The 17,642-nt window shown below is 40.0% G+C and overlaps 2 protein-coding genes across 3 annotated transcripts; one reads left to right on the top strand and one right to left on the bottom strand.

The window, feature by feature from the left end:
- Positions 1 to 27: 27 nt before the first annotated feature.
- Positions 28 to 14,057, bottom strand: LOC118406804 (catalase-like). Of its 2 annotated transcripts, XM_035807146.1 has the most exons (15): positions 13,869 to 14,057; positions 12,402 to 12,573; positions 11,836 to 11,932; positions 10,790 to 10,934; positions 10,292 to 10,342; positions 9,464 to 9,643; positions 8,859 to 8,969; positions 8,166 to 8,246; positions 4,937 to 5,089; positions 4,024 to 4,162; positions 3,544 to 3,593; positions 3,340 to 3,420; positions 2,445 to 2,552; positions 2,064 to 2,141; positions 28 to 1,075 (listed from the first exon to the last, which is right to left on the bottom strand). In XM_035807146.1, exons 1-15 carry the CDS (start codon positions 13,926 to 13,928, stop codon positions 1,046 to 1,048), a joined length of 1,536 nt encoding a protein of 511 aa, XP_035663039.1. In that variant the 5' UTR covers positions 13,929 to 14,057; the 3' UTR covers positions 28 to 1,045. The 2 variants fall into 2 exon arrangements, with proteins under 2 accessions (XP_035663039.1, XP_035663038.1); XM_035807145.1 differs by lacking the exon at positions 3,544 to 3,593 and having other exon boundaries at positions 3,340 to 3,470.
- Positions 14,058 to 14,301: 244 nt separating this feature from the next.
- On the top strand, positions 14,302 to 17,630 carry LOC118407232 (ADP-ribose glycohydrolase OARD1-like). The gene is made up of 5 exons (XM_035807684.1): positions 14,302 to 14,499; positions 15,112 to 15,198; positions 15,466 to 15,619; positions 16,036 to 16,094; positions 17,115 to 17,630. Exons 1-5 carry the CDS (start codon positions 14,341 to 14,343, stop codon positions 17,328 to 17,330), a joined length of 675 nt encoding a protein of 224 aa, XP_035663577.1. The 5' UTR covers positions 14,302 to 14,340; the 3' UTR covers positions 17,331 to 17,630.
- The last annotated feature ends 12 nt before the right edge of the window (positions 17,631 to 17,642 follow it).

Genomic DNA, 17,642 nt, shown 5'->3' with positions numbered 1-17,642 from the left:
ACAAACAAACAAACAACACTCACAAACTGTCATCTTTGGCTGAGCAGGATTTTATTTCCCAGAAATTTGAGAGAGAAAAAAACAGAAAAAAGTAAAGAAATGTTAGCTTTGAATAATTCTATTTACTTTGCTCGATAAAAAATTAATACAGTATACCAAGATTCTAGTAGTACATCTTACACATTGACATCTCTTCCCCATAAAATCAAAGTCATATTTTCCAAACTGTCTGTTTTCACCAATATATTGCCATTGTTGCAAATAACAAGCAACAATTACCTTTTAATTTCTGCTTCACCAATGTACAATCATGCTCAAAGAATTGTCTCATTGCATACTAAATGTAACATAATTTTCAACATTTGAAAATAAAAAACACATTATCTTTGAATAGTAATCTCAAGAGGTAATACAAATAATGATTATCTTACATCAAAAGGAGTTATCAACATCATAGTATCTGTAAAGCCCTGATAAACAAAATTTCAGTAATTTCTTTGTGAGAATCTAAAATAAAGTGTTGACAATTACAGCAAAGTTAAGGCAGAATTTGGCCTCTCAGAACAATTCTAAATAATTCAATCCACTCCCATGTGAGCAAATTATTTGCGAGTCAGTTGTTGGCCTTATACCAAGGTAATAAACACTCAATAAAATTACATTCCATGATATGTCAAAGAAGATTAGACATTAAGGTTGTGAGATGTTTTAGACAGCAACGTTATCTTTCGCCACAATCATCACTGACGAAAGACAGTAGACGCTACTTAAAACGTTTGACTGTTAACGGATCCAATCCAATTGCTTGAGTAATTCTTGCATTGTGTAAATATGATGAGGTTCGTCCACCATATGCATGGTGATGATGACATTGACTTTGATATCTTTATTGTAGATTGAGATTCACACAACTAGTATTTTGCAAAGAGTTGCATATGCAGTTTGCAGATGTGGAAGCTTGTTGGATCTCTATAGAAGTGTCTTCACTGGTCCATACTGGTTGGTGCTGGCTGTATCCAGTGTTGTGGTTTTGCCTGGACCAGGTTTACAGCTGAGCAGGCACACGGGAAGAGGCCTATAGAAGAAAAAAAACAATTTGTCTTTAGAACTTTAATTTTCGCAGAAGTTTTCTAACAAACTTACTTTTTCCAAATCAATTCTCATGGTTTTGTTAGTGAACTTCAGAAATGAAACTAGGCTAGCTCGTGCAGTTACAAAACAAGTGCTTTTAAAAAAGCTGGCATTTTGCCAATGTTTGCGTGTGTGAACGTTTTTTTCTAGTTATTAGAATGTCATATAAATAGAACAGAGTAACTAAACCTGATATTGGCGCATGGAGAGATTCACATATGTGCCTGAATCTAGATCTAGACGCCACCTGTTAGAATTTGCGTGAACTGCAGCAAATTTCACTACACTGCCTGTTTTTGAGTGAGCTCTGTTGCGGGGCATTTTTAAGTTGTTTTTTTTTTTTTATTATTTCTATTCGGCAAAAAAACGAAGCGGCGAATCCGTTAACCAAAGAAATAAATTGGTGTGGCCAAATGGATGTAAAAATTAGTATTTTAATGGTGTAAAAAAGAAAAAAAAAAAATCTACCTCCCCGGATTCGAACCGGGTGCATTGGTTTAGAATGCGTAAACTTTAACCACTGCGCCAGTGCGAACTTGTTGAAAAAATGCCTGTTTTAACAGGTATAGAAATGTTTGGCATGAATTGAACAGGTCCGTTCATCTCAACATCACAACGGCCACTATTCTGGCCTCAGAGCATTTTGCCGCTAAGGCGGCAAAATGCAAAAATTGGTGAGGGTTTCCAAACCTACTAGTATACTACTTACTCTGTGCGTGCAAGAGCTATCTACCACTCAAACACCACAACCATTTCAAATGATAAAGCATGTCTCTTGCCAGGACATCAAAGCAAAGAGAAAAATTTGCTAAAAACCACACTATCAGATGCAGAAGCTAGGCTGCAATCTAATGTCACAGTATTAATCTAATAATGTTTATCTATGTTATGAACTGTAGTTGTTTATCCCACTTTGTTTGTTTGTTTGTTACCTTGGCAGCATTGTATTTGTCCAACTTCTCCTGAAGACGACGGCCATACTCAGGGTCGCACTGGGAGAAGTTCTTTACCTAAAACACAAAAAAAATCATTTTCACTCTCAATGGTGAAAATAGGTACAGATAATATATTGTACTTTTTGTTTGTTGAAAATCTACTATGCTAGCTAATATGCAGTACAGGCATATACATAATGTACATGTACATTACTTAAAAATTTACTGGAATATATTGGAATGGTACAGGAAATTGAAAGAGAGCACTGGCTTATTCTGGAATCTTTTTCCCATTCCTGTAACATGCAATTATTACTGGAATGGTAATTTGCATACTAAGTGTTTATTTGCATATTGGGGAAAAAATGTTGTCCTTACAGCCCTCTTCTGCAGGAACTCCTGAGCGGCTGTCATGTGAGAGGCCAGGTTGTCCACCAGGTGTTCACGGTCGTACTCACTCAGGACATTCCTCCAGAATGTTCCCACCTGTAGTACAACAACAGACAGGTGTGAATAACTCTCATTCATTCAACAGTAATTCACACACTCACTCACTCACTCAAAACCTTCCTTCAGAATGTTCCCATCTGTAGAGTAAAACAACAGGCAGGTGTAAATACAACTGTAACTGTCATTCCTTTAATATCCATTGGTCCAGTTCACACAGCCATGTATTCCAGTAGACTTGGAGTACACACTGCCAGTGTCTGACTCAAGTTTAACCTATATATTTACACATGGGGCTGCAAAGTGACTAATAATTAGAGCATGTGAAGACTGCAAGACTGGATCATGACTGACTTTCACAATAACCTGCCTAAATATGTAACAGATACGGAAAACGTAGAGACTAAGAAACAAATTTTCAAATTTGCACCAATTAGTGCCTTCACTGACTTTCATATGACCCATTACCTGAGCATTGCATGAGTCACCAGTCATCAACGTCTAGTACTAGGAGTGTTTTCACATGCGAATATAAGGCAGCCATAAACTTCACTCCTTCATTTGACATTCCTTCAATCATTCATTTCCAAAAAAAGACCTTCCTAAATGTTCAAAGCAGTTTGATTTGATTATGGTACTTGGGAAATCGAAAACATTTTTGACTGTGGTTAAAACTACCGTCATGGCACAACAGAAAGTAGAGCTAACACAAGTCAAGTATTTTGCAGTATCTTAACCATTTGCAGAGACTGACTTGACCAAATGTGTTTTGATGATGTCTGCAGTACTGTTATGTTCCACAAGGTGTCTCTGCATGACCACAAACCTGTGTGAAGTTGTCCTCATCGGCAGTGTTGTACCTCTGCAGGTCTCCTGTGGTCTTGATAGCCGGGGGTGTGATGGTCTCGTTCTGTTCAGGGCCAGAGAAACTGTTCGGGTAGTAGTTGGGGGCTCCCGCTGTAACATACAACAAATGTTAGTTATCTGCAGTACTGTTATGTTCCACTAGATGTCTCTGTGTGATGGTCTTATTCTGCTCCGGGCCAGAGAAACTGTTCGGGTAGTAGTTGGGGGCTCCCGCTGTAACATAGAGGAAAATTTCAGTTATCTGCAGTACTGTTACGTTCCACTAGATGTCTCTGTATGATGGTCTCTTTCTGCTTGGGGCCAGAGAAACTGTTCGGGTAGCAGTTGGGGGCTCCAGCTGTAACAGACTACAAGAAAGATCTTCAAAGTTGTCTGCAGTACTGTTATGTTCCACTAGATGTCTCTACATGATCAGAGAGTTCTGCTGGGGCCAGAGAAACTGTTTGGTTAGTAGTTGGGGGCTCCAGCTGTAACATTCAGGAAAAATTTTCACAGTTGTCTGCAGTACTGTTATGTTCCACTAGATGTCTCTGTATGAACAGAAAGGCCCTTCCCAGTGTGAGTGGGTCAAACCTTACAAAACTTGTTGTGTTACACCTAGAGACTGTTTACCGGTTATGCGAAACAAACAATCTGTCGTTACCTTGGTTGTCGTCCACACACTGTGGCCCGTCGCGCTGGTAGTTGGTGACGCGGGCGCGGTACGGACAGTTGACGGGGATCTGCAGGTAGTTGCTGCCCAGACGGTGGCGGTGGGTGTCCGAGTACGAGAAAAGGCGACCCTGGAGAGAGGGAGAACCACAAAGTCTCTAGATGTGCACATGTCTGTCATTTTTTTAGATGTGCACATGTCTGTCATTTATTTGGAGGGCTTGAAATACTTGGCGCATAATTTCATGCATTTTTGTGCACCAGAAATTGCAACATTGCAACCTATAGTTGCAGGTGTGTGCAACAGTGCACCTAAATATTTGTGTTGAGTTATACATGTAGAGATAGTATCATACACTAGTATACATGACACAAGAAGAACCATTCAATATTACGATTGGGAACGTTCTCAAAATGTAGGCCTAAACAAATTGTTGTATACACAGAACATTGTTATCAAATCTACCATAAAACAACTTTATTTTTCATAGCTTGAAAGTTCATCTGTGTTGGTAGAAGTCATTCTGGATCGAGTTACATAACTGTAATTTCCAACACAAAAAATGGACTTACCCAATTGTTTCAATTGAACAACTCCAGTCTAAGTCAAGGAAGGAACAATCCACTGCTTCTGTGACAGTTATACAGATAGAACACGTGACTCGGTGAGCAGTGGATCATAAGGTGGGCGCCATAGACTTCTTGCAACTTATATGCAAACTTACTGCTTGCCAAGTCACATATTCTATCTGCATAATGTGACGTCACAGCAGCAGTGGACTGTTCATTCCTTGACAAAGACTGATGCTGTTCAGTCGAAAATTTAAGTAAGATAAATATTTTTATTGTTAGAAATTACAGTTTAACTCGTTCCAGAAAAACTTTCTTTTTCAGGAAGAACAAACCTGCAGCATCTTGTCGGGGCTTGCCTCGATGCCGGGGACCATGTGGATGGGGCTGAAGGCGATCTGCTCCACCTCTGCAAAGTAGTTCTTAGGGTTCCTGTTCAGGACCATCTTCCCTACAGGGATGAGGGGGAACTCTCCCTGGGGCCAGACCTATAGGTGGGGAGGGGGGCAACATGTTATTTGGAATGGGAGTGGGGAGGGGGGCAACATGTTATTTGGTATAGGAGCGGGAAGGGGGGCAACAAGTTATTTGGTATGGGAGTGGGGAGGGGGGCAACATGTTATAACACTTAGGGTTCCTGTTCAGTACCATCTTCCCTACAGGGATGAGGGGGAACTCTCCCTGGGGCCAGACCTATGGGTGGGGAGGGGGGCAACATGTTATAACACTTATAGGGTTCCTGTTCAGTACCATCTTAGCTACAGGGATGAGGGGAAACTCTCCCTGGGGCCAGACCTATGGGTGGGGAGGGGGGCAACATGTTATAACACTTATAGGGTTCCTGTTCAGTACCATCTTCCCTACAGGGATGAGGGGGAACTCTCCCTGGGGCCAGACCTATGGGTGGGGAGGGGGGCAACATGTTATAACACTTATAGGGTTCCTGTTCAGTACCATCTTAGCTACAGGGATGAGGGGAAACTCTCCCTGGGGCCAGACCTATGGGTGGGGAGGGGGGCAACATGTTATAACACTTAGGGTTCCTGTTCAGTACCATCTTCCCTACAGGGATGAGGGGGAACTCTCCCTGGGGCCAGACCTACAGGTGGGGAGGGGGGCAACATGTTATAACATTTAGGGTTCCTGTTCAGTACCATCTTCCCTACAGGGATGAGGGGAAACTCTCCCTGGGGCCAGACCTATGGGTGGGGAGGGGGGCAACATGTACTTGGTATGGGAGTGGGGAGGGGGGTAACAGTTAACCCACTTTATAATGCACAACAACCAGCAACATCTCTCTATGAAGCAATTTATGAATATAATAAAAACCCATGAACATATAGAATACATCATTGCTGTAAGAAAACAAAAGCTGAATTATCATTTAAAAAAATGGGAGACACTTCGCTTAGCTCTGTTTCCTACTGTCCCTTGATTATTCATTTATTATTGTAAACTTGTTTAATTCTGTTGTTTTCATTCATATGTTATCATGATTGTATTTTGTTACAAAAATTAATTTCCTTATGTCCAGCATATTATCTTGTGTTATAGTTTTGTTTACTTTTATCACCTTGTTCAGAATAATTTCTGTATATCGATCTGCGTATTTATTTGTAATAACTACTGGATTTGTATTCATAAGAATTAGTCCATTTACGTTCTTTCTACTTGCTTCTTCATCACAGGATCCGTGGTATTTCCTTTGTATGTATTCTTTGTTTGTCCTTATGCGAAAATAATAAAAAGATAAATAAAAAAAAAAAAAACAGTTAAGGTCTCAGAACACAGTATTTCTCCGCGATCCCCGTCCCCAAAAGTAGTTCGGGTTAAAATAGTGCACCGCAGTACTTGCAAAGGCCGTAGTTATTCTTCCGTGTACAACAGCGAGGTGGAAACTGTGGTGAATGGTAGAGGAATATATCGTTGTTGATACGGTATAAGTTGGATTACGTTGCTCCTTCGGCCAGCGGGAATTTGCGCCTTGATACTGTTACCGGCACTTCCTGTTCATCGCCTGCAGTTCCATGACCTCCGCTGGGGGTCAAATCAAAGTGTCTTTTATAAGAAAACGAGCAGGCAAATCTATGCTCATTTTCAGATATTTTGTAGGTCGTACCCTCGACTTCAACATACTAAATTCTTGTAAATTGTATCTGCACCTTTCTATAGGTTTTGAGTCGTCGAACCACCTCACTTTGGGGTCCTTAACCATGTAAATCCCCATAGGCGAAAAACTGTGTTCTGAGACCTTGAATCACAGCGTTAATTCCCCAGGGACGGGTAATAACATTAAATTCGACTGATATGTTAGGAATTGACCTCGGCTGACTTGAACTGTAACATTTTTGTTACCGTCAGAACCGCCGTTACCATGGCAACGGCCGCCAAGACCGAACCCTATGCTTAAGTATAGGACTTATTGCGGTCTAAAGCCCGCTCGACCCCCCCCCTTTTCCGCCCTAAAAAAGACTAACCCCCAATCCAAATCACTCAGAACGGTAGAATGTGGTCTGACAAGCATCTTGTAGAAGAAAAAGTCAACCAGAATATTAAATTTGTTGAGATAATGAGACCAATTAGCGGCCCCTCAGATAGTCCTTGTACAGGGCCGACACCTGTGCTAGGCGCCGAAGTGCAAAGTTGGCCATATCTCAGGAACCATTTGGGTTTCTGTTCTAAAACTTGGTATGGTTTTATATCTTGACTAGTTTTATTGTATGAATGAAAAGAAATCCAAGGTCAAGTTGGTTTAAGGTCTCAGAACACAGTATTTCTCCGCGACCCCCGTCCCCAAAAGTAGTTCGGGTTAAAATAGTGCACCGCAGTACTTGCAAAGGCCGTAGTTATTCTTCCGTGTACAACAGCGAGGTGGAAACTGTGGTGAATGGTAGAGGAATATATCGTAGTTGATACGGTATAAGTTGGATTACGTTGCTCCTTCGGCCAGCGGGAATTTGCGCCTTGATACTGTTACCGGCACTTCCTGTTCGTCGCCTGCAGTTCCATGACCTCCGCTGGGGGTCAAATCAAAGTGTCTTTTATGGAAAAACGAGCAGACAAATCTATGCTCATTTTCAGATATTTTGTAGGTCGTACTCTCGACTTCAACATACTAAATTCTTGTAAATTGTATCTGCACCTTTCTATAGGTTTTGAGTCGTCGAACCACCTCACTTTGGGGTCCTTAACCATGTAAATCCCCATAGGCGAAAAACTGTGTTCTGAGACCTTAACACTTCGGGTTCCTGTTCAGGACCATTTTCCCAACAGGGATGAGAAGCAAATCGTCCTGTGGTCAGATATAGATGTTCACATGGGGAACAGTTAATTAATAACACAAGAACTGCCGGTTGGGGATACGCAACTGACATGATTATACATGTACATGTACCAGGTCATATGACATTGGTATCCGAAATGTTTACTTTGGAAGGTCAATATAATATGGACCAGTATATATCAAGATGATGGTGGCCACCTAACACAAAGAAGAAGACTATCTCCATGATAAATAGATGTGTCATGGCACACAAACACTTTACATATGGACAGATTACTAACCTTGGTCAGGTCAAACGGATTGAACCTGAACTTCTCCGCCTCCTCAAAGGTCATGACCTGAATCTTCAGGGTCCAAGAGGGCTGGAGAAAACAACAACGGTTATTTACTTTTGGTAAAGGCACTGGGTATGACATTCATTGACATGATCTCTTACAAAAATAGTGCTGAAACCTTTCACTGAATCAGAAATTGAATTATAACATTCAAGAGTTTATAAAACTGAACGGTAGAATTTGTGCACCTTTTTTTTGCTTCTTGATAAAATTCCACCCTGATTCAAGAATTGGAATATAGTGTAGAAACAGGACTTACATATTTTGTCTCATTTTCTATATTCAATTTTTGTGCATTGTCTCCTCTTTCCAAAACTGTATGTGTAATTTATACGTTGATGAAGGTTAGACATCCAGGTAATAAGATACCCAAAAACTCATTGACAGCAAACTGGATATGATTTTGGAAACGACCATTTCCAAAATCATATCCAGTTGCTCGAGTAACTCCTTTTGGGCATGTATAGTTATTTGATGTCATGTCATTTTTTGATGATGATGAACATGTACATGCATCTAGCTTTACTGTAAAGCTATACATTTTTTAAAAGCTATAAGATCATATGCACAAAAACTGCAAATAAAAATGCCACAATGGTGGCATCATGCAAAGGGTTAATTAACCTGTCATGTACTCACATAGTTGCCTTCAGCGATGGCATTGAAGAGGTCACGACCTGCATAGTCAGGGTCACTGCCCGCCAGGTCGTCGGCCTGCTGTCTGGTCAGGTTCTTGATGCCCTGGTCAGTCTGGGGGAAACATAGAACAGTTACAGTACACTTTACACTTTATCTTCGGTTACCAAAGACACTTTGCTATAAGCAATATTTTTACTAAATTTTAGCAAAAGAAGTTTAGTATATCAAGTGTTGGCCTAGTCAAAATTGGAAATAAACTTCCCAAAGTTGGCTCGATGGTTTTGTGGTTAAAGCTGTTGAGATTTAGAATCCTCAATGCTGGGCTCTTGAGAAAAGAAATTTACACCTAGTTTTTCACTTGACTCGGGTGAAAATGAGTACATTTTGTAACTTGCTTCAGGACTAGTGACATGAGGACAGCTCAAGTTTGAGATTTCTCTCAGATGGGACATATTAATGCGTACCTGGAGGCTCTGAGTTTGAGGAGGCACACTTTGAGCATAATCAAAGAACCCAGCACACTCCATCATCAAACCTTACAGATTTCCTAGGCCTTATATATGCAGAACAAACGAATGAGAAAATCTGAATCCTAAGTTTCCCACCTTCCAGTGGAACTTGCAGTACACGGCCTCGTTGTTGTTGTTGACCATCTTGAAGGTGTGGCTGCCGTAGCCGTTCATGTGGCGGTACCCGTTGGGCGTGCCGCGGTCCGAGAACAGGAACGACACCTGGTGACAAGTCTCAGGGCGCAGCGAAATGAAGTCCCAGAACATGTCAGGGTCCTACAACATTTTAATACAGCAGTTTACACATTATTCATATCTCAAATATTATACATAGTTTTTCATTAACAATGAACATCAACTCCCACGCAGGAAGGTACAAACGGGAAAACATCTCACCAGGGTTGTAGCCAGCACCTGTCCTTTCGTCCTTTGACGGAATTTTGCAGCTGGGGATGGAAAAAATTTTTGCCTATTCCGTCCTCTGTGAGCAAATCTTAACCCTCAAAATGCAGAAAATAGCGTTTCAGAGGGTCCAGATTTCAAAATTTTCCTTGGGAGCATGTCCCCGGATTCCCCATGGAAGGCTGCACCAAAGCAATTCAAAATGGAGGGCTGGCTACATCCCCGCATCTCAGTGTTTGCTGCTTGTAATGCACAGCACGAACTGTTCATAAACCGCATAAATGCATTTATTACCAAAGTAAATTCTTCAGATGAATGTGTTAGTTAATGTAAAAATTCATTCATCAAAACCTGACCACTCTCTGGTAACTAACAATGGAGCCCCATGAGTTTGAGCGCGTGACAAAGCATGCCATGTTAGGGCACCTTCCGTTACAGCAGTGTTTGTTTTTTATGTGGCAGTACTAGTATCATGGAACCCAATAGAATCATTTGAGTAATCTTTGCATAAGATATACATACCTTGAGGTGAGTTGCAGGGTTCCTCTTCTGAGTGTGGATAAAACTGGGGAACTGGTAAAAAAATCAACACATTAACCTCCTTCTGCATAATTTGGCAATCAATACAACTCTGATGCCGTATGATTAAACTAGATAGTAGATATTCAACCAGTAAAAACGTTTGTCTTGTCAATGTTGTGATGTATATGATACCATAAGTTATACAAACAAATAAAGGGACACTCAGAGAGAGAGAGAGAGATGTTTTGGGCTAACTTGTCCAAGAAAATAAAGTTAAAAACACCACAGATTCCTTCTTAACTGATGGATTTATGCATTGATTTCCAAGACTTAGGGCTGGATACCTGATATGGAACTTCAAGGTCTCAGTCAAAAGTAGCTATAATATTCATCATGTCATTATTCATGTCCAGACCAAGACCTTTAATCCATATCAGGTATCCAGCCCTATAGTTGGGAGACATAAAAAGCACCAATAGACAAGATGTGTTAACTCACCAGAATGGGATCACGGATGAAGAAGATAGGAGTGTTGTTTCCCACCAGGTCCCAGTTCCCGTCCTCGGTGTACATCTTCACGGCAAAACCGCGAGGGTCGCGAGCCGTGTCAGCGGACCCAGACTCACCGCCAACAGTAGAGAACCTGGGAGATAACACGTACATGGTCAATTCAGAGAATTATTCATACTACAGTACTTCAAACAGGTCTAAGCAAGGAGCTTTTATATCAGATGGAGGGAGCATGAATTACTTTCTTTTGTTCCTGCCTCTGCCACAAGTGTTAACAGAATAATTCACACCCGAATGTCAAAAACATTTATTTGCATTGATCTCTCGCCGGCGCGCTGGCGTCTTCCCTTTGTTTACGGTGATTTTCAGGATAGCACGGCCTGGGGATGACGACTTGTGTAGAGCGGTTTTAGTGATTTCAATGAGCTTTTGAAAAGCACAGCGGGCGGGTAATTCGTACTCCCTCCATCTGATATAAAAGCTCCTTGGTCTAAGTGAAAGGAAATAACGTGATCTCGAACCATTTTAGTCAATGAATAGTTGAGCAACTCTTCCACTGGTAATGACCAAGAAGACATCTATGCTATGTACAGTTTTTTCAGCATAATTGTATTTGGAGAATTCTCCTACTAGTAGGTGAATTTTCAGCAAGTGCAAAGAAAAGCGGACCATGACTTGACATCCCATCCTAAGAATCATTTCTAAAGTTAGTACTAAAAAAATAAGAGTCTTTGGTAGGACTCAGCCGGGGTCAAACTCATGGCCTACCAACTGCAAGGTGAACACTCTACCCACTTGGCCATTTCTAGCGAGGGTTCCATATTAATTTGTCAAATGACCAAGCCCTATTATTCTGATGCAATATTGAACAAAATCCATCAAATATCTTCTAAACATTATGTGCTTACATGTTCATAATATATAGACAGAGCAAATAAGGTAAATATCATTCCATAGATCTAATACATGTACTATATATTCTAAAGACATAGTATATAGATGACTTTGTTCTTTCATTGTTTTCCTGTACGTACCTGATGCCCAGTGGAGTCCTCTTGCCCACATGTTCAAATGGTTTGGCCTTACAGTACTGGCTGATGTCATGGGTACACTCAAAGTACCCAAAGGCACCTGTAAGGGTAGAACAGATTAACATTTACACATGTTTACATAAAGCACTGTCTGAACCTCAACTTATTTTGGTAACAACGATAATGACATTATGTTGAAATGTCTGCTGCAGTTTTATTTTAGAAATTTTCATTGTGGTCTTTTCAAAGGAAAAGTCAACATTATCAGTTAAGTATATGATTTAATACAAGATTATTTCCCAGTAAGTAGATCTTAACATAATGAAGAACTTCAAGAAGTATCCCCTATAGACTTTGTTTTAAACTGCAGCTATCTTTCAATTTATGGGAAACAGGTACTATGTAAATCTTGGCTTTGCTGCCAAGAGAATTGGGCTCTATATACATACAAAGGCTTTTTCTTATTCACATAGCATACATGCTATTCTGGTGGTCAAACGTGTATGCAAAACAAACAGAAAAACAAAACAAACAACTACAATGTACAATGTTTTTTTAGTAAAACTAACCATGTCCCTTAGCATGCACCACCCTCTCAGGAATCCTCTCCCTGTTGAAGTGAGCCATCTCATCCATGTAGGTGAAGTCTTGCATCAGCATCGGTCCCCGCGGACCAACTGTCAGCACCGCAAGCTTGTTGTCCACGGGAGCGCCTGTTCCCGTGGTAACGGTCGAAGCATTCTGTCCCCAGAAACATAAAAATATTAGGATAAGATTTAAACAGAAACTTTCTGATTCCTTAATGTGATTTATTTTAAACTACAATGTAACTAAATATCAGTCGCTTCCATTAAGAGTTGTAGATTTATCATTCTTAATACACTTGGCACAAGAAGTTCAGAATATGAACTTTGGTTGATCATATTTCCGTTGTTTCTGCATCAACTTCAATGTATATGCATTATGTAGCAATCAAAAGCATGCTTTTTCCATGTATTTTTTAGTATACTGAACATGCAAGTTTACTATATTTTAGCACATTTGATTAGAGTATGTTTGCTGTTTTGGCTGTTTGGAACAATGACTTCTTTTTCATGTTGAACAGAAGACATTGAAAACTGCATACCTAATGATACCATCTTTAGAAAAGGACTTAGTATGGAGGCACCGCCTGTAATATCCAGGTCTAGCTTGTATTCAAATTGAGATATTGTGATCTACGTTCCTCCCATTGTTTGTCTAGCCTGGTTATAAACTCATTTACAGGTTTTGTCCTTAAGGTAAGTGACCCTGAGAGAAGCATATCGAGGTCATCTTACGAAACAGCTCTGTTGACTTTTTGGACTTACATAAATTGTTGACTGGTATAAGTACCCCACAAAATCTGCATATACACTACGCTACATAAGATAACGTTGTAATTTGTATGATACTCTTCGATAGTTGCAATAAAAGTAAATATCAGTTTTTTGAAACTGATTTACATTGCACATGTCAAAGATTCAACAACCTAGTTCATGGGACAATTTCCAGTTTTAGCTTCAAGCCAATTCATTGTCCAGAAAACGGTTACTTAAACAAATATCATATTTGACTAACGTCATTTCCAATATTTTCTATGAATACAATTTCTTTGCAACTTATGACAGTTATAGTATAAGTAACAAATGAGTTAACAAAGTAAATCGAACCTAGTTAGTAACCTGCCCTGAGTCACTTACTACCTATTTAGGTCATCCTGACCTTTGTACACACAAGCAAGTTGTTATGTAAAAAATACTGGGGGAGGGGGGCGCATTGGACTTATAAAACGCCTTGGAAAAAGAACAAATGCTTGCCTACAGCTTGTGAAAAACACTTTCTATCGTATGTCTAATCTGTGACAAAGGTCAAACGTAAATCATAACTTTGACCGAGCGAGCAAAGTCCATTATACACACTTTTCTGCACTGCGCAACTTTTTGCTTGAGATCAGAAGACCTTAAATTTTCAGACGGTTGAAACAACAGAATTGTACCCGTGACAGGCTGTCTTACCCCATTCTGTAGCTTCTTATACTCTTCCAGTTGGTTGCCAGCCTTGTCTCTTCCTGCCATGGCGCTGAGATGTCTTAGGATTTGCTGAAGAAGACGTTTTCTGAGCTTTCGTAAGTCTGCAACTAGACTTCTCAGCTAGCTCGGACCACCTAAGTTCACCCGAGGTCACCAGCTAAGCGCTGATTGGTCAATTTCTGAATTAATTAGGAAGGCGGGAACCCTTATCCCGGATGTAGCTGTCTAACAGTTTCTAGCTAGTGCCTAAAAGTTTTAAATTTTGCTGATTTTGTACAAATCTATTGTTTCAAAGATAAACTAATAATTCATAGTCGAGCATGATGACTAAAAATATAGAAATATGACACACAAATAAACTTTAAAATTTTTTTCTCGATTATAAGCTGGCTCTCAAATATATGTATTGTAGGCGACTATTTAGGTTTTCTAGATTGCACAAGTAACCTAAATGTAAATGTTGTTTACTTTCATCAAGGTAGCGTACAAACAGAGGAATAGTTTAATGGACAAGTTTGTAGTCAAAAAGGGCAAGAAGAGAACCATGTCAGGGCACGCAAAGATAACTGAGGATGAGGCCAAGAATGCTGATTTGAAAGCTCATGAAAAATGTGAGGTAAGTTTCTTTCACCAAATTGGCATATTCCATTGAGGAGGGGGTTTAAGGACCAGCATAGATAAATCAATCAGTCGAGTACTTAGATCATCACATCAGCTATCCACATACCAAAAATCATGACAATTTGTCCACCTTGCAAAGTTTAGAACAGTTGCTTCCAAACTTTGGAATAAATTTGGCTCCTGCACTGCTGCAGTTCCAAAAAGAGCTGCTAGGTGGCCAAAACTACACGTCTTACTCTTAACTTTTTTCATTGCTAATGGAACTCCTCTGCTGGCTAAAGTCCTTCCTAAGCTTATGATACTATCTCAATTATGCCACAGAAAGATCTGCTTGTAGCTTATAATACTCTTTTCGATAAGTGCGGTGGGTTCTTAAACATGCTCGAGGTGTGACTCTCCCCAAACACAGGATTTAACGTCTTACCTGAGGGATGACCCCTAAAGCCAAAGCTTAGGTACTCCTATATATTTAGGTATGCAGCTAGTGTGGACTGAGTTGTGCATAATTTTGGATACTGGTCGTTTCAGCAATGCAACACTCAAGAATCTACGATATGTATGAAATGACTGTCATTAGTGTCAAAATATTTCTCTCTTTCTTTCCCAGGAAAGCACAAAGACAAAAGGTGCAGGTCAGAGCAATGAAGAACATGGACATGGTGTGCATGCAGATAAGAAGAGAGCCAAGCATGATGTATGTTAATCTATTCTATACTGTATACATACATGTTCTGTTCTTCTCGAGTCATTAATAATTTGTATGGAAAAAGAGGTAAGAATTTGAAATAAGGGTTCTTCATCATTTCTTAGGTTGAGCATTAGTAAAGAGGATGCAAACAAGGAATGCGTATTGTGATTGCAGTAATGCACAATTTGGGTTCTTCTGAATTCAGCATAAAGCATTGCCCAGTCTCACATGCATCGAACCCTCTTGAATTTTGCACCTGTTGTCCTTTGACAGGGTTTCCAGCTGCTGCAGGTGCGAGGGGACCTGTTCAGCTGTCCTGAGTCGGACTCCCTGGTACACTGTATCAGCCAGGACTGTCACATGGGCAAGGGTATCGCCGTGCTCTTCAAGAAGAAGTTTGGCAGAGTGGAGGAACTAAAAAGACAAGGTGAGTTATAACTTAATATAAGATATGTTTATTATCGAACTCACATAAGGACCCCAACTCTTACCAATAAGTGTGGTGGGTTCTTTAATGTGCGTGACACCTAAGTACTGCTTTCGCCTTTAGATAAAGCGGGTAATATATCTTACTGGTCTATATAATGGGAATACCAGGTAACATAACGTTACAAGTATCACTAGACAACAAAGTAGACAAAGTATAAAAAGATTAGTTTTTTTATCAATGAAAAATATTGAATGAGTGCTCTGTCACATTGTTTGGCCACAGCAACACTGCCAACATATTGCCACTTCAAGTGCCAGTGGGTCAGCTTTACCAGCAAAGTTTGGTACTAATTATCAAGTTTGAAGTACATGACATTGTATACCGTAACCACGTACTGTTTTACCTATCCATAGGCCAGAAGCCAGGAGGTGTTGCAGTCCTTAAGACAGAGCAGAGATATGTCTACTACCTGGTAAGTAATGAAAGGTACACAATACCTGAGATTAATCGCTCCAACATTTTTTTTCGCTTCAGGGTTTAAAACATCTCGAAGATCTGTCTTAAGATACATGTACTCAGTACAACATGTACTGTAAATTCACTGACATCCACAGTGGGTTTATTTTGCAGTAGGAATGAAAATGATTTTTTTCATGCTAAAAACATGCTGCAGAAACAGTTCTTTGCAGTATAGTAATGATCATAAGTTGCCTTGAATTAGTGAATGTGACTACCGCGGAAGCAGTGAAAACAAAACCATCCCAAAAGTGTTACAAGTTACATTATGTTTTATGTATATTCATTTCATTTTTTTAAATGTTGGTTATCCAGCCAGCATAAATTTTTTTTCATTTATTCACTTGAGCCTGTGATTGGTTTGCCTGTATTTTTAGACATAGAGCCAGGGTAGTTAATTTTGCTTATCCTCTTCAAGTCTTCATCCCTGGAGAGACAAAAGGCCATGACTTTTTCTTTCCATCTGAGTCTGTCTTGTGCAAAGGTCTGAGATGAAAGCCAGGAGGAACACTGACACCAGGTCATCTGACACTGTTCTCCTCCTAATAGTTTTTGGTCCTCCTCTTTTTCTTTCTCCATCTTGTCATCAGTTTAGAAATATTTAACTATTTCAACTAGCTGGCAGAAATTCAAGTTAGATAACCCTACTCTACAACCATATATGAATTTTTTTAGCCTGTCCGTCTGTCAGTGTGCCAATTCTATACACGAGGCTCATCTCACCTCAGTGTCAGGAAGTTTAGGTCAAAGGTCCCAACATATGTCAAAGGTTATCTAACTTTCTTTCTTCAATTTCCTGATATTTCCTCAACTATAGGCACCAGTGGGGAAATGTTGTTTGAGAGATGTTTGTCATTATTTCAAGTACTAGATTGAAATAATGGTAAACATTGTCAATAGTCAAATTTGCAATAATGTACAAAAACTCATCAGATATTTCATGGAGGTATGAGGTCTTTGAACTCATGTTTTCAAGGTGACTAAGGAGAAATACTGGCAGAAACCCACATATCGTAGTCTGGAATCCAGTCTCCGGGCCATGAAGACCCACTGTGAGCAGCACCAGGTTTCCAGGCTAGCCATGCCCAGGATAGGCTGTGGTCTGGACAGACTACAGTGGGACAGAGTCAGCCAAATGGTGCAGAACATCTTCAGTGATACAGACATGACTATCACCGTCTATACTATATAAACATGATACTAAGACATTTCTAGTGGTCTATACTAAATGTATGTAAATACATCTGCAATACAGACATGTCACATGAGTCTGTATTATGTACATGCCAATTGCTGTTATGTTCTTGCTTTAATACAACTGTGGAGACCTGCTTGAATTTTCAGGAACCTCATAGTCATACTCATCATCATCATCATCATCATCATCAGTCCCATAGCTTATAGCTTACCAGGAGTACTTTATAGTCCTACTAGGAGTACTTTATTTTGTTGCCTCCAGTATTCTTTGTATCAAGACGTGAGGCGACAGGACTACTCTACTTCT

Source organism: Branchiostoma floridae, chromosome 19 (assembly GCF_000003815.2).
Source record: "Branchiostoma floridae strain S238N-H82 chromosome 19, Bfl_VNyyK, whole genome shotgun sequence".
In the NCBI taxonomy this organism is placed as follows: domain Eukaryota; kingdom Metazoa; phylum Chordata; class Leptocardii; order Amphioxiformes; family Branchiostomatidae; genus Branchiostoma; species Branchiostoma floridae.
The sequence above is the reverse complement of the archived record's forward strand: the minus strand, read 5'-3'. Positions and strand labels throughout refer to the sequence as shown.